The 22,585-nt window shown below is 52.4% G+C and overlaps 3 protein-coding genes across 3 annotated transcripts; 2 read left to right on the forward strand and 1 right to left on the reverse strand.

The window, feature by feature from the left end:
• Positions 1 to 654: 654 nt before the first annotated feature.
• On the forward strand, positions 655 to 5,614 carry UCN3 (urocortin 3). Its single transcript, XM_057425601.1, has 2 exons — positions 655 to 968; positions 4,946 to 5,614. The coding sequence occupies exon 2, from the start codon at positions 4,955 to 4,957 to the stop codon at positions 5,423 to 5,425; it is 471 nt and encodes a 156-aa protein (XP_057281584.1). The 5' UTR covers positions 655 to 968; positions 4,946 to 4,954; the 3' UTR covers positions 5,426 to 5,614.
• A 3,313-nt stretch (positions 5,615 to 8,927) lies between these two features.
• Positions 8,928 to 11,182, forward strand: LOC130607957 (tubulin alpha-3 chain-like). The gene is made up of 3 exons (XM_057425499.1): positions 8,928 to 9,136; positions 9,326 to 9,474; positions 10,205 to 11,182. The coding sequence occupies exons 1-3, from the start codon at positions 8,956 to 8,958 to the stop codon at positions 11,180 to 11,182; spliced, it is 1,308 nt and encodes a 435-aa protein (XP_057281482.1). The 5' UTR covers positions 8,928 to 8,955.
• A 3,925-nt stretch (positions 11,183 to 15,107) lies between these two features.
• LOC130608016 (tubulin alpha-3 chain) lies at positions 15,108 to 22,218 on the reverse strand. Its single transcript, XM_057425599.1, has 4 exons — positions 22,062 to 22,218; positions 18,890 to 19,133; positions 17,284 to 17,432; positions 15,108 to 16,530 (listed from the first exon to the last, which is right to left on the reverse strand). The coding sequence occupies exons 1-4, from the start codon at positions 22,062 to 22,064 to the stop codon at positions 15,547 to 15,549; spliced, it is 1,380 nt and encodes a 459-aa protein (XP_057281582.1). The 5' UTR covers positions 22,065 to 22,218; the 3' UTR covers positions 15,108 to 15,546.
• Positions 22,219 to 22,585: the final 367 nt, after the last annotated feature.

Raw genomic sequence — 22,585 nt, forward strand, 5'->3', positions numbered from 1 at the left:
GAGGGGGTTTTCCTGCCTTGCTGCTGTCTTGGTGCAACCTGAGTTAATTCTGCTGGATCTCAATGTCTTTGGGGAGTTTGAGGGGTTTTTGTCCCCAAGACACGCATAATCCTTACAACCACCCCTCTTCAAATGCTGCCTCTGGGACTGGGCAACCCCATCCTGCAAGAACTTCCCTGTATTTCCAGTCTTCCACAGGTTTTCCTGACTGCATGGGAGGAGAAAAGCCCCCCGAGATGGGAAACTAGGCAGAGAGCAGAGCAGTGTGAGCAGGGCAAGTCTGTCCCTGCTGCGGGTAGGGGTTATAACACCATAGAATAGTTAGGGTTGGAAAGGATCTTAACATCATCTGGCCTGGGGTAAAACCCTGCTGAGGTCCTCCACCAGCTCCACTCTTCATATAGAAACACATTAATTAGGATAAGACTTAATCAGAGCTGAAAACCCCAACAGGCATCCTTAGGGGGCATAAAACCCTTTGCATTTAAAGCATCCTTGCACCAAGTGCCTTGCTACCTGGAGGAATGGGGGGGAAACGTGTTTGTGTGCCCCTGCAATGTCCCAGCGTTGGCGACAGCCCCGTTTTGGGATGACTCCCACCAGGTTGTCAGGTTCAGACGTCTGGTTTTGCCCTTGTCCCCCCTCCTTTTTGGCTCCTGTGAATGGGGAGCGGCGCCGCAGCCCCGTGACGTTGCCAGCTCCCTCTGATTTCAGCTTAATGAAATCATGCCCAAACGAAGGCTCCACGTCTGGAGTTACGACTCCGACCCCGTGATCACTCACTTTTATATATACACGAGGGAGGGGGAAAGCGTTTCCATAGAGAGAATAAAACCAGCTGAGCCCTCTTTAAGAACAAGAAAAGCAAAGCAAGGGGCGCAGAAGTTCAGGGCAACGCGCCTGATGCTTCTCTCCTTGGAGTGAGCCCACAGCAATCCCTTCCCATCCCGACCACTGAGGACTACCAGGTGAGTGCCTGGGTTTCATTTATTAACCATAAAGCAGCTTTATTTGCACAAAGTTGAAGTGTTTTAGTGTTTTCCTTGGGAGAGCACGTCCCGCTTTTCTCCACGACAAAAAGGCAGGATAGGGAAAAGCAGTTTGGGATATTGTGTCGAGGCTCCCCACATCCTCCCTGCTAACCAAAGGAATCTCTTTTTTATTGTTACATCAGTTCTTGGATGCTGGGGATAGTTGGGAAATCTTGGGAAATGGAAAAGTGGGCAATAAATCACTGCTGCGATTACAGAGATGGGGAGGAGAGGAGGGCACAGCCCCTGGGAATCAGCATCCTCGGGAGGGATTCATTAGGAAAGTGGAGGTAGCATCACATGAAGGGAGTTTAAAGGGTCTAGAGGTCTTACCCACAGCATTATTTTATCCCAGACTTACTTTTTGATGGGGAAAGAATCCGTTTTATCCAGTGCCTCCGGTGCCGATGAGCAGCTTTGATCCCACTTTGCCAGAGCTGCCTTCCCGAAGTGATTTTCTCTTTTAAATCCAAGAGGCAGCTCCTCAGCTGAGCAGGTCCTGCTGTGCCTGTCGGCACCATCTCAATAAACACCTATAAATCCCTCATGGGCATCCCAGCAATTCCCATCAGCAGGAGCAGCACCCGCAGGTCACCCGGAGCAGCAGCAGATTTAACTCCGACTTCCTCAGATCCACCACATGTGGGTTTTCTTCTTTTCCTGCTTTTTCTTTTTTGGGGGGGGGGGGGGAGAAAACCCCAATTCCAGCTTCTTTCCTTGCTCCATACAAACTTCCTGGTGTGCCCAGGCACAAACCCACCGTGTAAATAGAGACAAACCCTGCAAAATCAGCTTTTCCTGCCCATCCAGCAGATCCGGGCGCTGCTTTCCTTTGATTTTTGCTCTTTCCACCGGGATATACACCACAGCCAAAGACCAGGAAAACAGACACAGGGTGGGAATGTGTCTCCCCCTTGCTCTGCCTTCCCTGAGGTCCCCAGTGGGTTTTCCTAAATGCCACTGGTTTCAGACAGCTGTGGATTAGCTGTTGGGAAGCAGCTATTGGAGATGCTGCTCTGTGGCTTTAGAGAGGGCAGCAGCAGCTCCAAGCAGAGCAATTGTCTCCCAGCAGCTTTGGGTACCATTCCCATTCTCCATCTGGCAGCTTGGGCTCATGGAGGAGAACAGGGGCTGCAGATAGGGGAGCAAAAATAAGCTATTTGTAAACCCACATCCCACCTCCTGCTAGCAGGGGATGCAAAGAAATTCCTATGGGAAATGCTTCATCTGGGGCTGAAGCACAGCAAAGGGGGAGGCTTTGGAGAGGGAGAAAGATCCTGTTGAGCTCTTGCAACCCAAAACTAAGTGCCAGGATTTAAATGTCTGATTCGGGGCTGAAGGAAGGAGAGTTTGGGGTCTCCAAACCCGTGAGGGTTGGGTGTCTGGAAGGGTTTTCTTCCCTTATCCTACAGGGATTTGCTGGTGTTGCCTGGGTTGTGCTGCGGCTGCTGCATATCCTCAGTGCAGGGCAGGGTTATGGGGATGGTTGGTGCCTGGGGGAGCTCTGTGGGGCTCTGCGCAGGGGCAAGTGGAAATCATAGGATCATGGAACCAACCAGGTCGGAAAAGCCCTTTAAGCTCATCCAGTCCAACCTTACCCCAGCCCTGCCAAGGCCACCACAAACCCATGGCACTGAGGCCTCGTCTCCACGCTGTGTGAACACTTGCAGGGACGGTGACTGCAGCCCTGCCCTGGGCAGCCTGTTCCAATGCCTGAGCACCCTCTGGGGAAGGAATTGTTCCTCAGCTCCATCTAAACCTGCCCTGGTGCAGCTTGAGGCCGTTTCCTCTTGTCCCATCCCTTGTTCCTTGGGAGCAGAGCCCAGCCCCTCCTGGCTCCATCCTCCTCTCAGGCAGTTGTAGGGAGCCATCAGGTCCCCCCTGAGCCTTCTCTTCTCCACACTGAACCCCCCAGGTCCCTCAGCCCTTCCCCATCCCACTTGTGCTCCAGGCCCTGCACCAGCTCCGCTGCCCTTCTCTGGACAGGATTAATGGGATAAACCCGTCCTCGTCTCCCCATCCACAGGACAGAGTTCAGGTGACAGCCGTTTGAGGGTCTGTGGCTCAGTGGCAGAAGAGCAGCTCCAGGGTGAGAGCCACTGGGGACAAAAGGGTTGAATTGGTTTGATTTGGATCAGTCTGAGGACATCTCCCCCAGCAGCCGCCCCTCCTGCAGCAAGGCACAAACCCCATCCCAAGCCCCAAGACACCGACATCCACAGGGACTCCCAGGACATTCCTCTTTGTCTCCTCCGTATTCCTCATGGGAATCACATCAGCATGAATGAATCCTCATAGGAAATAACATCAGCATCTCACTACCCCACATCAAATGTCGGGTCCCCAAACCCCTGGGGACGGTCCCCAGACCAGGGCTTGCCATGAGATATGCTTGCCACAAGATGGGGCCCGAAGATTGGGAATGCCAACGCACCTCCAGGCTCATGCAGGGTCTGTGTGCCCTTAGGGCTGGCCCAGGGGGCACAGGTCAGTCCTCAACATGGGCAAAGGCACCCAGCAGGAGACCCCATGCAGCCTTTTTGGTGGCCAGAAGGGCATACACAGCGGTGGGTCACATCCCAGATAGCCTGGCCTCAATGATGGGAGGTTTTGCAGAGCTGGAGGGTTATTCCAAGGTTTTCATCCCTCCCCTCAAGACCCCAAAATGACCGCATTTCAAGCAGGGAGGATGCTGCTGTGCTGCAATTTTTGTGGTCCCCTCAGCTCCCCAGTCAGGGCTGCCCATGAGGGGACTTCACCCTGGATGTGCCATCGAACAGGACAGCCTGTCCTGAACCCGGGGTAAAAGGGACTCCTAGGGATGGAGGACAGGGAATGGGCATCCCTGGAGCACCCAAGGCAAGGGTTGGAGAAGGGGCACGGGGCCATCACACTGGATGGGCGGTAGATCACATCCCCAGCACTGAGGATGGCTGTACCCCATTCTCCATGCCCGTTTTGGACCCAGTTGCATGAGCAGGTAGATGGGCAGTTACTGGCTTGAAGGAGCACAGAAACATCTCTGGTGGCTTCAGGCTGGGAGAGAAGCTGAAAGGAAACCCCACTTCTGCTGATGGTCCTCACAGTTACTGTGGGGAGGCATCAGCAAGGTGGAGATGGGTGCATGGGGACTGACATGAGATTGTCCTGGGTAAGGAGGGACCCTGGTAAACCAGCGCTCCTGCAGCAGGCACTTGTGTTTGACAAAGGGGTGACCAAATCCTCCCCTCCGTGGAGGCTGCAGCTTTCAAAGCATCTTGGACATCCCAACTCCCACCCAGCACTCCAAAACCAAGGGCTGAGGGGCTGTCCCTCTCCATGACCTTATAGAATCATGGAATGGTTTGTGTTGGAAGGGACCTTAAAGCTCCTCCAGTTCCAACCCCTGCCACGGGCAGGGACACCTTCCACTAGAGCAGCATGCTCCAAGCCCCTGTGTCCAACCTGGCCTTGAACACTGCCAGGGATGGGGCAGCCACAGCTTCTTGCATCATTTAGATAAAGCAGTAAGTTAACAGAGGAAAGCAAACCCAGATCAACCTGTGCCAGGGTCTCACCACCTTCATAGTAAAGGATTTCTTCCTTCTATCCAACCTGAACTTCCCCTGTTTCAGTTTGAACCCATCACCCCTTGTCCTGTTGCTACAGTACCTAATGAAAAGCCCCTCTCCAGCATCCTTGTAGCCCCCTTCAGACACTGGAAGGGAGAAGGAGACCCCAAGACAGCTCATTCCCACTCATCCTAATGATTAGATGCAACTTAGTGGGGCTGTGGGAGATGAATCCACACTTACAGGACCTAGGAGGTTGAGCCAGCTTCCATGGAAGGGCATGGGGATGACGATGCTCTGCTGCGGGCCCCGCGGGACGCTCATGCCCATCTCTGCCCTCCCCTTGCTCTCTCCATTGGACAGGCCACCGTAATGTCCCACTCCAGGCTGCTCCTCCTTCTCGCCCTGCTCTGCGCCACCGAGAGCAGCCGGGCTCTCCGTCTCTACAACCCCACCTCCATCCTCAGCTGCCTCAACACGGCCCTCGCCGAAGGCCAGAAGAGCCTCCCGGAGGAAAACACCGTCTTGGACAAGCGCGGCTTCGAGTCCCCGTCGCTGGAAGAGGGCTCTGAGGAGCAGGAAGGGGATAACGTGGCAGAGGAAGAGATAGGGAAAAGGACGTTCCCAGGGGAAGGCCATTACAAATACGTGTCCCAAGCGCAGGTGAAGGGGAAGTCGTACCAAAACCGAGCCAAGAGCGACCGCCGCACCAAGGTCACCCTCTCCCTCGATGTCCCCACCAACATCATGAACATCCTCTTCAACATCGCCAAAGCCAAGAACTTGCGGGCGAAGGCGGCTGCCAATGCCCACCTCATGGCGCAGATCGGGAGGAGGAAGTGACCCTCCGTGGGCCAGAGGGGACTGATGGCCGTGTACGATAGCAGTGTTGTATAGTTTTGACCCATCGAGCTCACTTTCATATCTCTTCTTCGTCCTTCTCTCCTCCCTGCTCTCCTCCGTCGCTCCTCCTGGACATTTCCATGCACGGGGAAGAGGCTCATGTCTGCTCCAGGGCAAGGGGACGGGTCACCTCGGGAAGGTCCCTATTAAAGCTATGATCTCTTGAGTTTCCCATGCTTTGTTGTCCCATCGTCTCCACTGGGTGCTCTGTTGGGTCTGTCTGGGCCCTTTGGGTATCCAAAACCTCCCTCCAGCTCAGCCTCATGGCACTGTCCCCACCACAGTCCAATCCCTACTCCATCCCCATACACAAGCTGTCCCTATACACAATCCTCAATGCATTGGGAAGGGAAAACAGAACTGGTCAGGGGACCTCAGGAGGGATAGAATCATGGAATGGGTTGGAAGGAACCTTCAAAGCTCTTTCAGTCCAACCCCCTGCAATAAGCCGGGACATCTTCAACTAAACCAGGATGCCCAGGTGAGTTTGGACCCCAAGAGCTGCAGGTGCTTCCCTGGCTACTCCAGACACACCTATGGGGTCTGTCCATGTTGTCCAATCCACCCCTGCCCACCTTTCTACTGCTCTCCATCTCCTGGGAAACCTCTGCATCAGCTCTTTAGCTGGTACAGTTTCACCTCCCCATACACAGACCATCCCCATTCACCCTCCACTGAGCCCCAGCTCACCGAGCTCCCACCCCTTCACCTTGGACTATTTATCCCTTCCTCTGAACACCTCAGCACAGCTCCAAGATGGAACTTCATCTCTGGTCTCCATCCCTGCTGTCCCTCTTTCCCCATTAGATGCTTACCAAGAGCAGCTCCCAACAGCCCTATCCAGGTCCTGGCCATAGGTAGCATTCCAGGTGGGACATTAAGAGGGATCAGGTCTCCAAGGTTTGGCAGATGGACCCACATGGCTGCAGAGGTGTAGTTGGAAGCATTTTCTCTCTGTCTCATTGGGCACCCAAAGGAGACAACACACAAATTCAGCCCCAGCAAGCCCACGCTTAAGTGGCCAAGGCTCCTAACTGACCCACAGGAGGGGGACTCGGGATCCAAATTCACCTGAAGCCCAAAAACCAAACCCAAAAAGGGTCCTTCAGCATCTTCCCATCATAGAATCAACTGGGTTGGAAAAGCCCTTTAAGCTCATCCAGTCCAACCATTGCCCAGCGCTGCCAAGGCCACCGCTAACCCATGGCACTGAGGGCCTTGTCTACATGTCTTATGAGCACACCACACATCTCCAGCAGACAACTCACCAACATGCCCACAGCATCTCTGTGCAATGGCCTTCTCCTGCCTCAGCTCCAAGGGTGTACCTTTCCTCATGGCAATCTCCTGTAGCCTTGATCCTTTACACCATTTTAAAGCCCAACACCCTATACGTCCACCCCCCATTGGTATATTGAGGTCTCATTCAGCAGGGCATAGGCATTGTCCCCATCTTACACCCAGGGAAACTGAGGCACACACTCCTGCTCCCATCTGCTCAGGCAAAGCAGAACAGAACAAGTCAGACCTGGGCAGGCATTCTCATCACTGTGTGGGTTTGGCCATAGGTGTCCTCACATTGTCCAGGCTCAGCCTTTCTGATGCACAGGGCTCTCTAGAGGAGTCGTAGCACATTAGAACTGCTCAGAGCCAAAGCCATTGCTTTGAGCAGAAAATGGAACAGATTTCCCCTGTTCTCCCCATTGAGCTCCAGTAAATCCTTGGCCCAGGCTTGGAAGAGGCTTTACCCCACCATCAGCTGCTGGGGGCATGTGCACCAGCCCTGCTTGGGTTCTGTCCCAGCACCACGTTAGACAAGGGGAACATCTCAGCCCCATGCTAGTGCCTGGATCAATACACCCCATGACTGAATCTTTCTTCTGCTCCCCTTTGATGAAGGCCATTAACATGGTTTGGGTAGGAAAGGGCTTTCATGTGATCTGGCTCGAAGCCCCTGCCATGGGAGGAGATGGGCCAAGGTGTTTGCTGGCACCAGGCTGTGCTTGTACGTGAAAGCTGAGATGGGGACAGCAGATACCAGCTGATAGTGAGTGATGGAGAAAGCAGAGCTGCTCCTTCCCCAGCTGTATCCCCATGGGGAGTCTCACACAAGCACTGGCTTGGACAAACCTTTCCATTATTAATCCTCCTTCCCAAGCTCTGCCAAGCAAGAGCAGGGGTTGATTGGAGGGGCTGAGACACAGGCAGAGAGGTTGGAGGAAGCTGGATGGAAATAGGAACAGTGAAATCTCCATCAGCACCCAGCTGGGTTTGGGAGCATGATGAGCAGGGATGAAACCCAAACTCTTTTTGAGTTCAATAATGAGTTTGCTCTGCTACACACGGCCAGGTCATGTGGAGCTTCTCATCACCCAACACCCCAAGTCCTTCTCCTCAGGGCTGCTCCATCCAGTCTCCCCCAGCCTCTATTTACGCTTGAGAGGGCCCCAGCTCAGGGGCAGAACCTTGCACTTGACTTTGCTCCCCTTGTCACGGGGAGAGCAAGGCTAAATGTGTATTTAAAGGCCAGATAAACTCCAAACCCCATGAATCTGCAGGTGCAAGTTCTTCAAAGCCCTTTGACGAGCCCCCATTCATTGTTCTCCATTGGAAACACCCGAGCCCTTTGCCAGCAGATGCCAACACAAGGAGGGGGCAGAAGGAGGGAGCCCTTTAGCAGAGAGCCCAGCCCTACCTGATGAAAGGTGTAAGAGGGAGGCATGTAGGGCAAGCTCTCAATGAGGTGATTGTGTGAGGAGCCTGAGTGGTTCAGAGCCATGGTGAGTATGGCTCACTGATGGCCGTGGCTGGCTCTTCTATTGGTTTCCTTGGGGTGAAATTGGCTATGGAGGAGCATTGTGAACCCTGGAGAAGGGGCTCCTAAGGGTACAGAGCTTGTACTTGGGGGTGTCCAGAGCTGGGCTGGCTTTGCAAGGACAGTGTTTCTTTCCTCCTGGCCTGGGGAGGATTTTCCTGATTGCCTTCGGGTTTGCCTGTCCCCCTGCGTGAAGATGCTTTGAAGGTCTTGCTGGTGGCATGTAATACAAGACTTAATCCTGGGCCCATCTAATGCTGCTGTGGGGCTGAGGCAGACCTGGAGCACGAGATGAAGGTCTCCTTGTGAAGACTGGCTCAGCATCCCTGCTCTGTCCCTGGTGCATTGATGCTGTCCTGGGACTATTTGTGGTGGCTGAGGGCTGGCACGTTAGACCCTAACCCTTGGGTAGGACCCTCTCTTCAGCTGTTGCCCTGTTTTTGTGCTTGGTAGGGCTAGGCTTCTGCCAAGATCATCTGAGGCTTGCTGGGCTGGATCTTCAGCCTAGGCCACAGGTAAAAAGCAGGTTGTAAGGGCCATATGCTCTATAAAGACACCCAAAAACGTCAGTGTGAGCCTGATTCCTTAGTGTGCATTCCTAGCCCCCTCTTCTCTCCCATCTGTTTCTGTCCATATTGGACAAGCAGGCATCCAGATGGGCAATTACTGCTGGGAACTGTATTGCCTAGAGCATGGGATCGGGCCGGATGGCATCATCTCCTCCAACACATCCTCAGGGAGAGCAAATTCTTCCTTTGGGACCTTCTTCAGTGCGGTGAGATCAGGGAAGTGTGTGCCCAGAGCACTGTTTGTTGACCGGGAGCCCACTGTCATTGGTAAGTCATGGAAGGCCTCTTGGTGGGGTCTGTGTAGGGCAGCACCTTCTCTGACCTCAAGTGTTGGCCACCTAAACTGCTGGTGGGGCTGGCAGCTTCCATGTGAAACTGCATCTCAATCAGTGCAAGTCTCTTGGTAGATGGGGGGTCTTGTGCCAGTGACACTCATGAGGTCTCAACCTTCTCCAGATGAGGTCAGGACTGGGACCTACTGCACACTCTTCCACCCAGAGCTTCTCATCAGTGGCAAAGAAGACACTGCCAATAACTATGCTCGGGGTCATTACACCATTGGGAAGGATACCATTGAGTCAGTTGTTGAGAGGGCTCAGAGTATGGTAAGAACCATGTGGAGGGGCTTCTGCATTAGGACTCTGGTTGTGGTTGAGCTGACCAAGAGATGTGATGGTGGAGAAGGGCAATTGGTTCGTGGTCAGCTTGACCATGCCACTATGACTAGAACATGATGGAAAGCATATGGGTGTATATCTTGCTGACTGGGACTGGAGGAGAAAACAAGGGGTTAAAGATACCCCCAGCTGAAGCAGGAGAACAAGCAGTGATTTAACTGTTCAGGTTAAGTTGTTTTGCCCTACTCCTGTGTCAATCCTGATCCAAAATCTTGTCCCAGCTCAGCTTCTGGCTGAATGTCTCCTCTTGGGCCTCTCCTCCCTTGTGTGGTTGCTTTTGGAGCACAAGGTTTCCCCCTTGTAGACTCTCATAAGTGCTGTACTAACACAAAGATGGTTTTAGATTAGGTGGAACCTCTTAGTGGCCTTCAGACTCTTCATAGTCTTCATGATTGTTACTATCATGAGTCTACATATAACCTGATATGTGACTTTTAGGGTAGGCCTTGCTGCTAAAGCAGGAGATTATTTACAAGCTGTATTTGCTCTGTACAGCAGAAATCACCTGTAAGCAATTGAAGGTGTATGACAGCAGGAGTAAATATGGCCTTAAACTTGATGGTGGACCATGGTGCTTTGCCTTGGTTCTAGTCCAGTGAGGCCACAATAACTTGGTTATTGTAACTTGGTCCTTACGGTTCTTTCCCTGCTGCTGCAGGTTGAGGAATGCAGTGGCCTCCAAGGGTTCCTGGTGTTCCACAGCTTTGGAGGAGGCACAGGCTCCGGGTTCACCTCCCTACTCATGGAGCGGCTCTCCGTTGAGTACAGCAAGAAATCCAAGCTGGAGTTCTCTGTGTACCCAGCCCCACAGGTCTCCACGGCAGTGGTGGAGCCCTACAACTCCATCCTCACCACCCACACCACCCTGGAGCACTCGGACTGCTCCTTCATGGTGGACAATGAAGCCATCTACGATATCTGCAACCGCAACCTGGACATCGAGCGTCCCACCTACACCAACCTCAACAGGCTCATTGGGCAGATTGTCTCATCGGTCACCGCCTCCTTGAGGTTTAACGGCGCTCTCAACGTTGACCTGATTGAATTCCAGACCAACCTCGTGCCCTACCCACGGATACACTTCCCCCTCACCACCTATGCCCCCATCATCTCGGCAGAGAAAGCCTACCACGAGCAGCTCTCGGTGCCAGAGATCACCAACGCTTGCTTTGAGTTCTCCAACCAGATGGTGAAGTGTGACCCGCGCCAGGGCAAGTACATGGCGTGCTGCCTGCTGTACCGGGGCGACGTGGTGCCCAAGGACGTCAACGCGGCCATCGCGGCCATCAAAACGCGCCGCTCCATCCAGTTTGTGGACTGGTGCCCCACGGGCTTCAAGGTGGGCATCAACTACCAGCCTCCCACCGTGGTGCCCGGTGGGGACCTGGCCAAGGTGCAGCGCGCTGTGTGCATGCTGAGCAACACCACGGCCATCGCCGAGGCCTGGGCACGCCTGGACCACAAGTTTGACCTGATGTATGCCAAGAGAGCCTTTGTGCACTGGTACGTAGGGGAGGGCATGGAGGAGGGTGAGTTCTCGGAGGCCAGGGAGGACCTGGCTGCCCTGGAGAAGGATTATGAGGAAGTTGGAAGGGACTCGGCTGACAAAAGGGAGTTTTGTGGTGAATTACTTTAACTGTTGCATGGTGGCTTGGATGAAGCTTTCGGGTCTCCTCATCTTGCAATTCCTGCCAGAAGAGGCAGTTGTGGGATGGGTCTGAGGAATTGTGGCTTTAGAACTTAAAGCTTGTCCAAAAGCACCTCTTGATCCAAGTCTTGTGTATGCACAATTGACTGAATAAATGGTGACCTGCAAAACTATCTCCTGTCTTGATGTGCTGCCAAACCACTTCATAGTGGGGTGCTGGTGGTGGCTGCAGGGTTGTGTCCATGTTGCCTTGGTCAGTGCAACCCTGCCTAAAGGGCTGTCTTCCTTGTAGATGCTTGGGTTGGTGACATTAGGATGGATGCCCCCTGCCCTGGGGTGTTAACATGAACACTGGGGTGTTGATCCCACTTGTGCGCCAGCTCCCAAGGCCTCCGTGCGTGCTTCAATATGCCTGGCTCTGGGTTTCTGTGCTGCTCTCTGCTCCAAGGCATAGAATGGAGCAAGATCAGGTTTGTCTGGTCCCTTGCTACCATGCAGGACTCTGCTAAAGCAATCCATGTCCCGCTGCCAGCCCTGGAAGTTGAGATGGGAATTCAAATACTTCTGTCTGTTGGACCCTTTCAAATGCACCCAAACAATGTCTGATCCCTAAGTCCTGAAGTCTGGGATTGTCTTCCCAATCAGACTTCTTCCCTCTTGGCTGTTCTTCATCATGATGCTGAAATCCCTGCAAGCAGCTAATGAGCAGAAAAAGGGGATTTAACGATCCCTGCACTGCAGCAGGTTATTTCCCCACTGGGATCTCTCCTCCTAGTCAGTGACCCAAGGAAAGGAGCTGGCTGGGGTGTGATGGGGATCTGGATCTGCAGCCAGGCTGTAATTGAAGGGCTCTTGGCTCTGGGCTGCACTGGAGGAACCTTAAACACCCTGAAGCAAGCGCAGGGCTCTATCAAAGCCTGCCTGCACTTGCTATTACTCAGCTGGGCTCCCAGGGGTGGTAATGCCCCAACTCCAACAAGGTGGGAGCTACTGGGGCTGTGTCAGCTCCAGCTGCCCTCTGCTTGGGGGAGCAGCGCTGCTTAGACTGGTGGTGCTGGTGATGGGATGAATGGGCTCTCCTCTGCCTGCTTTGAGGCTCCTGGCCCCACCAGATGCAGTTCTACGTGCCGGGGAAAGCCTCTCTGTGGGGAGCTGGTGTAGATCCCAAAGTGATGTCCAAACTTCCCTCCAGAGGGGAAAAAAAGGGGGGACAAAGCAGGAAGTAGCTCTGGCACCTGCAGTGCCAGCTCTGCCTTACCCATGTGGGTGCGTGGACAGGAGCTGAGTGAGGGTTGCCCAATGGTTTTGGTGGGAGGAGCTATTCTTCTGCTCACCACAGATGTCCTGGGATTGGGGTCCTGGTCTGGGGTTCATGGGCTGTCCGCATGGCCCATAGGGCTGCAGGAGGGAGGCACAGCAGCCAAAATGGTTGTACCATCACTGGCAGCCTGAGGTCACATCTAGAACCTCATCTTATGATACTGGAAAGGTTTAATCTCCATGGATCTACTGAACACTGCGCTCTTTGGGGGTCAACTTCCTGCTTGGAAAAGGTACTGTTGGTATTCATTCTTCCCATTTTAAACCTTCTGGTGTGCCTGATGGCTTAAGTGCAGAGCTGTATAGTGTGAGCTGCTGCGCAGCCCTTGTCCATGCTGGGAGTGCAGGGAAGGTCTGGCTGCTGGACCACTCGGGACATGTTTGTCTCCTGCCTGCTCCCCAGCAGCCTTGCAGCTCCATCAGGGCACTCTTGTGAATTCTCATGGGCTTCAGGCTCACCTGCTTGTGATGGACCCTTTCTATCACATCTCTGTGTAATGGCCCTAAACGGAGCCCAGAAGTGATGGAGTGAAGCAGTTTGTCCCCCAGCCATGTGAAGACCACATTGCCCTGTGCTGAACTACAACCTCCACTAAGCATCCTTATCACCACTGGCCCCTGGAGGACCAGGCAAGGCTCTTGGCTTGTGTCAGGCCATGGGATGCAAGCAAGAGGCAGCAGGTGATGCTGGATAGAACCAAGGAGGGTGAACTTGCCCAAGACCTTATAACAAGTCAGTGGCAGAACTCTGCAGGCACCTTGAGCCTCCTCCCTGCAGGATAAGGATGAGCAAATCCACCCTGACCCCTGTGATCCACCCTTATTGCAGTAATGGAGCAGTGAATGAATGGTGGTGAATTGGCTGGAGCAATGTGGTGGAAACACAGACCTGCTGCTCCACGTGATGCTGTTCAGTGAACTTCTTTATGACCAGCTTTGGTGCTCCAGCACACAGGTAGGGAAAATAAAGCTGGAGCTCTGCAATAAAGCACTGCTCCACTGCTCATGGAGGGGCCAAAGCATTGCCTATGGCCATCAAGCTCCAGAAGCCATAGGATTGCTCCCCCTGCAAGCAAAATCCTTTCCTTCCCTCCATTCGTGGGAGGGCAGGAGCAGGTCTGTGCTGACCTATGCACCAAAGTGATTGATCCCAGCAACAATTCCATCATCCCAGTGCTGTGCTGGTGCCTTTCCAAGCTGCAGGAGCACGTGGCTGCGCTCCTGCTCTTGCTCAGCCACACTGGTTGGCTTGTGGCTCCAAGTGGGAATGATGCTTAACCCACGTCCCCACCAGGCTGCTGGCCCTCCGTTCTTTGGGGGGATTGAACCAGTAGCTATTGGGAAAGGTGGTAGCCCTCAAGACCATGCCTGGAAACATCTCAGCATGTTTACCTATGAGCACAGAACCAGAGCTCACCTCTGTTCTTTTAGAGCATCTTTGAGCCCTGAATAGTCTTATTTCTGGCAAATGGAGCAGCTGCTGTTCCCCCTGTGAGGGTTATTGTCAGTGTTAGGGATGTGGTATGGAGACAACCAACGGGAAACCCAGGAGATGGAAAGTGACCACCTAAGGTGGATAAGAGGAAACCTACTCAGCCCCAAGGTCTTTGGGCTCATCAGCTTTGGGATGTCTCCATGTGTTGCGCCACCCTAGCAGAGCTGAAGACGAATGAGAGGACCCATCAGATGAGGCAGGAGCTAGTGACCATCCCCAGAAGGACCAGCCAGAGCACAGAGGAGGCTTCAGCCCAAGAGGGATCTTCCTGAGGTCCATCTACTGCCCATTCATGGTGTCAACACCCAGGCTTTTCAGGCTGACACAATCCTCTGGTCTCCTTCCATCTCCCAAGTATAGGACACAGCAATACCTCCCATCCCTGCTTGTACTTCCCAGTGCATCACTTTAGGACCACCCCCAGAATCATGCCTCCATCAGTGGAGAAGGCAACTGTAACTACAGACTGACTCCACTTTGAGCCCAGCATTGAAATAAAGCATGGATGGAGGCTATGGTACACAACAAGCACAAAGTGTAATGCAACGTAGAGACTCAATGCAGCATGGAGCAGCCATGATCCTATCCCACAGGCTTACAAACACTCCCTTTCCATATCTTATCGTAAGCAATTCATTGCTTTTCCTCCTGAGTCATCACAGGGCCTGGCTCAGCTCCTCAGGGCAAACTCCTACCCCATGCACATGGTGCTGGTTTCATGCTCACACCAACCCCTGAGCAAGACCCCAGCACTGCCCCAATGCCCAGGAGGTGCTCAGGGAACAACCAAGCTCTACCATAGATGGGAGGAGGCAAAATCCCACCAGGACATTGCTCTTTACCCAGGCACAATCAAACTGGGAATTCCCTGCCTGCTCCCAGACAAGGTGAGAAAAGCAGCATCCAGCTCCCACATCAAGTTCCTGCAGGATACAGGACACTTCCATCACAGCAGGCATTATGGTTGATGATCCTCACAGATGGCTTTATCACACCCTGATCATCACTTACTCTTCTCCCCAAAGCAACACCCATGCAGTAGGGCCATCCCCATACAAAGACCTGGGTTAAATCCAAAGAACTAAAAGCAGAACCCCCCCAAAAAAGTCTTTTTTTTATTTGAATAAAGGCAGTTGCATAGAGGTTTACAGGTGCTTTTCTAATTAAAAGGTGCTTTTACATTAAAAGCCAGAGCAAGAGTTTGCCATTTCAAGCCAAAGCAGGCAGCTTGCAACATCCCCCTGGCCTAGGGACCAGGATCCTCTGCCTATGTGTCCCCAACACAAAGTCAGGCACTTATTCAGCTTCACTCATCAATCAACAGCAGTGTGATAAAGCACGAGACACCCATGCTACAGCCGTGCACTATGAGCACGTAGACTATGCAAGCAGGAAAGGTTTAACACCCCAAACAATAGCGCTGAGGCTCAGGACAATCCTTTGGCACCTCCAGGCACTCAGGACTAGTTTAAGGCTTCTGACAGAGGGTTTGGTTTCATCTGAGGTTTGCCTTCATTAAAGACCAAGCTGCAGTTTGTTAATACTCATCCTCATCAGCCTCATCCTCTTCTCCGTCAGCCGAGTCCCTTCCAACTTCCTCATAATCCTTCTCCAGGGCAGCCAGGTCCTCCCTGGCCTCCGAGAACTCACCCTCCTCCATGCCCTCCCCTACGTACCAGTGCACAAAGGCTCTCTTGGCATACATCAGGTCAAACTTGTGGTCCAGGCGTGCCCAGGCCTCGGCGATGGCCGTGGTGTTGCTCAGCATGCACACAGCGCGCTGCACCTTGGCCAGGTCCCCACCGGGCACCACGGTGGGAGGCTGGTAGTTGATGCCCACCTTGAAGCCCGTGGGGCACCAGTCCACAAACTGGATGGAGCGGCGCGTTTTGATGGCCGCGATGGCCGCGTTGACGTCCTTGGGCACCACGTCGCCCCGGTACAGCAGGCAGCACGCCATGTACTTGCCCCGGCGCGGGTCACACTTCACCATCTGGTTGGAGAACTCAAAGCAAGCGTTGGTGATCTCTGGCACCGAGAGCTGCTCGTGGTAGGCTTTCTCTGCCGAGATGATGGGGGCATAGGTGGTGAGGGGGAAGTGTATCCGTGGGTAGGGCACGAGGTTGGTCTGGAATTCAATCAGGTCAACGTTGAGAGCGCCGTTAAACCTCAAGGAGGCGGTGACCGATGAGACAATCTGCCCAATGAGCCTGTTGAGGTTGGTGTAGGTGGGACGCTCGATGTCCAGGTTGCGGTTGCAGATATCGTAGATGGCTTCATTGTCCACCATGAAGGAGCAGTCCGAGTGCTCCAGGGTGGTGTGGGTGGTGAGGATGGAGTTGTAGGGCTCCACCACTGCCGTGGAGACCTGTGGGGCTGGGTACACAGAGAACTCCAGCTTGGATTTCTTGCTGTACTCAACGGAGAGCCGCTCCATGAGCAGGGAGGTGAACCCGGAGCCTGTGCCCCCTCCAAAGCTGTGGAACACCAGGAACCCTTGGAGGCCACTACACTGGTCAGCCTGCAGCAGAACAATGTATAGTTACCTCTCTCAATAAAGGACTGGAATAACCATCCCAAAAAATACAGCGATAGTTCTGTTTAGAGCACTTTGTGACCAGAGTGAGGCCAAGCCCTGGAGCGAATTCACACAGTAATCACCCTGCTGAACATCTGAAGTACACCTGTGTTCCTCAAGTGCTGCATTTCTATGGTACTACCATAGGTAGGTCTGTCTGGTCAGATGGAAACCCTTGGCAGATTGCTCCCTTATCAGCTCAATGCAGAGCTCAGCACCTGAGAGGGGATTTGAGGTAGTATATGGGTCCTACACCCTTAGGAGACATCCCAAAGACATCTCACTGACAGGCATCCAAGTATGCTACAATCCTGCTTCACTCTTATCAAATATGGAGTTTGATCTTCCCAGCCCTGTTACCAATTGTCCATTTAGAACATCTCCAATTGCACAACCAGGGTGTGTTTGCCCTGTGGTCAAAAGTCCTCCTCTCCTATCTCTTGGGCCTAGTGTTGTGCAACTTCATACACGTATAGTATGCAATGACAGCTGCTTTTGAGCAGGTTCAGATGGCCCCTTGCTTTACTGAGCACCAAAGCTAATCACAGCAGAAGCCACCTTTTGAGCTCACATAAAGGGTTTATTTTTCCTCTGAAGACTTCTACCACATCCCCAGAGTGTAATTGTGTCGTCCATGGTGTCCATGGACATGTCCATGGTGTGTTACTTTAATGGAAAGACCCTCTTTTCTCTTACCATCTTACGAATTCTGCTGAGTACAGTGTCTATAATCTCCTTCCCAATGGTGTAGTGACCACGGGCATAGTTGTTGGCAGCATCTTCTTTGCCACTGATGAGCTGCTCTGGGTGGAAGAGCGCATGGTAGGTCCCAGTCCTGATCTCATCTACACAAGGAGGAGCAGTCATGAAGAGCAGCACACATTTACAGGTTCTGTGACAGTAAATCACACAGCAAACCTACCAGGAACCCATGAGAGATGAAGGTCATGGCATGGTTAGTTCAGACTGGGAATAATGGAAGGAGCAAGGATAATCCCGTCCAAGGTCCTACTAAACCTCCTTCATCTTCACCCAGCAGCTACCTCGGGTTCCTAATGTAATTTAGCTTAAAGATGTAGGACATTGCCCATGTTTCCAATGTTACTGTGGGATTACAGTTACCACATAGAATGGTTTGGGTTGGAAAGGACCTTAAAATCATCTAGTTGGCTGGAAGTATCCCCTCCATCCACTGCTCTACAGCCTACTGAGGAGGAGACAGAATGCCTCCAGGGTTGATATTCCTGCTCAGTGTATCTGACCCAGCTTCAGGCATGCTATGAAGACAGGCATTAGGAGCAGTTCCTCTAGGTTCCACGCAGCCAATGCAGTTGGAGGCACCTCCAGGGGGTATTTAAACCCACTCAGTCTCAATGTTGGACACGTTTCATATTCTACTGGCTCACTAAGCTCTCAATGCCTTAATAAGGTGCCTAAAAATGAAGTGGAACCAAACCAAATGTCTGCATTCCTTTCATTAGATGAAATAATGAGTCACACATCCTGGATGCAAGGTAGGAGCAAACACTCAGGAGAAGCCCTGAGGGCAGGAGCAGGTAGATGGATGCAGGTGGTTGGGAATAATTCCCACCAGTTCCTTGAGCAAAAGGGGATTTGGATTTTGGAAGATACTTGAAATCAAAATGCCATGACCGAGTCAGACACCCAGGGATCACTAAAGGGGGTGGAAAGGGAAGTAGAAAGCTTACAGTAGCAAGAGACCCAGCTTCCACAGAGCCATGATCACCCTTTTCTTCACCTAAAGGGTGCTCAGGCATTGAAACAGACTTCCCAGGGGAAGTGGTGGAATCACCATCCATGAAAGTGTTTAAAACCCATGTAGATGAGGCCCTCAATGACATGGTTTAATGCTGGGGTAAAGGTTGGAATCAATGATCTTAAAGGTCTTTTCCAACCCAGTTGATTCTATGATTCTATGGTATGTATAGCACCAATTTGCCCAAAGATGCTTCACCGGTAGCATCAAAACCAGATGTGCCACATGTGATGGTGTAACTCGGTCCAGAGCCACCGAGGCTGACAAACTCATTCCACTTTGCACCTCTGAAGATCCTGCTCAAGAAAGCAGCTCTCTTTAAAGGAGGGATCAACTAAAGGCAAGTCAGTGTAGTAAGAGCAACAGGTCTGTCACCCCCAGGTCCATTTGGAAACACAAACTCTATTTCCTTCTGATGGCTGGAGAGGTTTTACTAAAGCAGAGTGAGAGCTGGCACGAAGAGCAACACGAACCCCAAGTAAGAAGGGTCAAAGGCACCACAACACGCCGTTGCCCCACTCTTACCTATCACGGTGGGCTCCAAGTCTATGAACACTGCCCGGGGCACGTGCTTGCCAGAGGCTGTCTCACAGAAGAAGGTCTCGAAAGAAGAATCCACTTGTTCAGCCTTTGGTTCCACAGGTTTCACCTGCTTGGGGCCAGGAATGGTCCCATCCGCCTGGATGCCATGCTCAAGGCAGTACAGCTCCCAGCAGGCATTGCCCATCTGCACGCCAGCCTGCCCGATGTGGATGGAAATGCATTCCCTCTGGAATGGGAAACAACGTGTTAAGGTGGCTTTCAGACATCCTGTGACTTAGCACTAACCCCCGTGGTTCTCTGTTGGAGATGATGAGGGAAACAGGCTGCTTCCTCCCACCGCGGGGAGTTGGAGGAAGGATCAAGCCGTGATCTGCAGGGCAGCTGGATACAGCCGAGCTGCACACACAGCATTCCTAGGAAGGGCTCTTCCAGCCCGGAGGAGGAGGAGGAAGGAAGGAGGTGATGGGTTTCCCACTGAGGCAGGAAGCAGCTGAGCAGCGCTGGCTCTGTGCTCAGCTGCCATGGAGTGGAGCAGCTGCCGATTCACCAGGTCCCAGAGCAATGGGACCTCAGACAACAGCTCCAGGCTCCTGGATCCAAGCTAACAACCTGTGTGCTAAGCAAGGAGAAGCCAAGCTTGGGAATTCCCCAGCCAAGCTGGGAGTCACAGCAGGAAACAAGCATTTGCCCGGAGCCAGAACAAGGGCAGGATGACACCCGGGGGGAGGCTCGGAGTCCTCATGTAACCAGGTCATCCTCCAGGAGCCTCTAACTCACTCCAGGGCAGTACTGAAGGTCCTGGCGTCTCCTGGAGACGCTCTGATGGTTGTGTGCTCCCTGGGTAATAGGCATCTCTGCTGCTTCCATCACCCTGAGATCAAAGCAGTGCTGCAGCGATGACAGAGGCTCCCATCCCAAGCAGAGTTCCAATTACTGCCATGCATGGCATGGGGCAGTGCTGCTTCCCAAGGGATCACCATGAAAGGGAGCTGGTGATTCCACCTGGGGATGACAGTCCCACTGTTTCTAGTGTTGATGGGCAGCTTGCTTTAGGTCTCAACTCATTTCATCCCACCTACCCAGAGCTGGGGTCTGCATAGATACGCTCTGTTCCAAGTAGCCCACGTTGAGCAGGGCATAACAAATGCCATTGACAACCCAGTTGTCTCAGGGCTGAGAGGACATCGTGTGTGCACAGCCCTACACATAACTACCCTGCCAGAGGGATTCTGTCCATGGAATGTCTATGCCCTGTAAGTAAAGCTAGACAGCCCTGGGCACCAACCACTTGTGGCAGGAGCCATCAGAAGAAGGATGCAATGCAACCTTTTATCAGGGCCTGTTGCAATAGGACAAGGGGTGTTGGTTTTAAACTAGAAGAGGGGAGATTCAGGACAGACATGGGGAAGAAACTCTTTACAATGAGGGTGGTGAGGCCCTGGCCCAGGCTGCCACCAGAGAGGTGGAAGATGCACCACCCATAGGGACATTCCAGGCCAGTATGGATGTGATTCTGAGCAATGTGGTCTAGTTGAAGATGTCCCTGCTCATCGCAGGGGTTGGACCAGATGGGCTTTGAAGGGCCCTTCCAACACAAACTAGTCTATGAACTCCTTTATCTCCAAGCATGGATGTGCCAAGACATTTCCTAGCCCTCAGTGGGCACTGCATACCCAGGTCATCCACCATAAAACCAAACACCAACTGGATGAGCCTCCCTGGTACCTCGGAGAGACACCAACCCCCTTTACCCACACCTTAATCCCAGTGCGAGCCCATCCTGCTGGGTGTGGAGGCCGTGTTTAAGCCCTCCCTGTCCCAGTTGATATTTGCACTATGTGGGAAATGCTGGCTGCCATTTGCCCATCCCTCTCAGCAAATGGTTGCAATAGCTCCTTGCCACAGCTCGCAAGGGTCAGCGCTGCGGGTGCTTCTCCAGCACGGGCTGGGACAGCTGCTCCGCTCACTGTCCTCTCCCAGCTCCATATCCCAGCACCTGCTTCCAGGGAGCACTGGAATTTTCAGCCCAGAGCACAGGAATGGGAACAAAAGAGGAGGAAAACTAAGATGGAAAAGAGAGGGGGCTGCTGGAAGGAGGAAAATGCAGCTTTTCCTGCAAGTTTCCCCCCCCTTAATGTGCCAGAAGGATTTCTTTTGAGATCCCAGTTCTCCCACATTTACATCAGGACAAACTGCATTTTACAGGCTCTGCCTATTGTTTTGTCCAGCTGATTTTCCCATTGGGAACACAATGTAAACCTTTAACCGTTTTCTAGCCAAGGCAGGCTCTAGGAGTCAGCAGATAAAAGGAGAAGTTCAAACGCTGCCTCGCCGGGAAGTACTTTGAAGTTTTCTTCCATTCACAACATGCAAAGGGAAACCATTGGATTTTCCAACAAGTTACTCTTTTCATTCGCAATAAGGCGTAAGTTAAGCTGCTCTTTACAACAGGTTTCAGCTAAATCAGCCAGAGCTACTCAGAGTTGAAGGGGTTTTGGTAACCGCGTTAATCCAGCTCAGTTTCACTGCTGCAAACTCTTTAGACCGAAGATTCAACTAAAAACCTAGAAGGAAAAGGGGCTTTATTCATTTCACAGCTAATCCCAAGGGTTTGCAGCAGACAAAGGCAACATGGCAGCTCACTCCTAAGGAAGGAAAAACCTAAAGGTCTGTGGAAGTTGCACCAGTTCCCTGTGGCAAAGCAAAAACTGAAGTGTTAAACTTTGGGAAGCCGGGAAACAGACAGGGCCAGGAGCATCAGAACTTAAACCCCAGTTTACCGCACAGTTTTGGGTTAAGGTACTGGTTCCCCCCCCCCGCAAAAGTAAACCCCAACTTGCATTAAAGAGCCAAAAACTTCCCAACTTTCCAGCCCCCACCTCAGGAGCTCCAAACTCCCAGTGAAAAAGCAGCAAGAGGCCACTTAAATGGTGCTTCTCCAAGCAAATCCTTCACTTTTCCCTTATAAGGAGCAAACACTGACTCAATAACCCATCAGGTAATCAGCAATTCAACCAAGCTGTTCGGAATTAACATTCCCAAGCTAAAGGAGAAGGGGGAGGAAAGGAAATCAAGGGGTTTAACTCATTACAGTGGAAAACACACAATCTCTATGTTAAGTTTAGACCAAGACAAACACAAGGCATGCTCTTACCATGATGAGACTGGAGGCTCGCTAAGATCTAAGTCAAACAGCTGCTGCCCTGCCTCTCCCTGCAACTTTATAGCCCAGGAAGGCTGGACTCCACCTGAATAGAAAGAAGCTCTCTACTAGCTTAAAGGAGCAGAGCTCCTTTTCCTTTGCATCCCGGGAAACAGCAAGGGATAAAAGGATCTCTTCGTGTCCAGCTGGAGGGATTGCTGTGATGGAACACACCTGGGGAGGGTACAATGGGAAATTATTTCTTTTCTTTCTCCAAAGAGCCTCAAAAGGGAGGGAAAAGGGGGAAAAAAAAAGTGGTGGTGGGGGGAAATAGATGACAAATGTGGGGTTTGGCTAAAAAGAAGGAAACTCTGTGGAAGTTTGTGTCCCCCTTATATGGATTTTATACAGCAGAAGGAGTCTTCCCCTTATTATTCCGCTGATCTGCTGCATCTTTTGTCTCTTTTTAGACACAAACCTGCAATATTTGGGCTGTGTTCCAGATGCTCAATGACCTTAATGGGAATCTGCTGACT

Source organism: Pezoporus wallicus, unplaced genomic scaffold (genome assembly GCF_028554395.1).
Source record: "Pezoporus wallicus isolate ANWC-B61680 ecotype Strahan unplaced genomic scaffold, APGP_CSIRO_Pwel_v1 contig_4722, whole genome shotgun sequence".
Lineage (NCBI taxonomy): Eukaryota > Metazoa > Chordata > Aves > Psittaciformes > Psittacidae > Pezoporus > Pezoporus wallicus.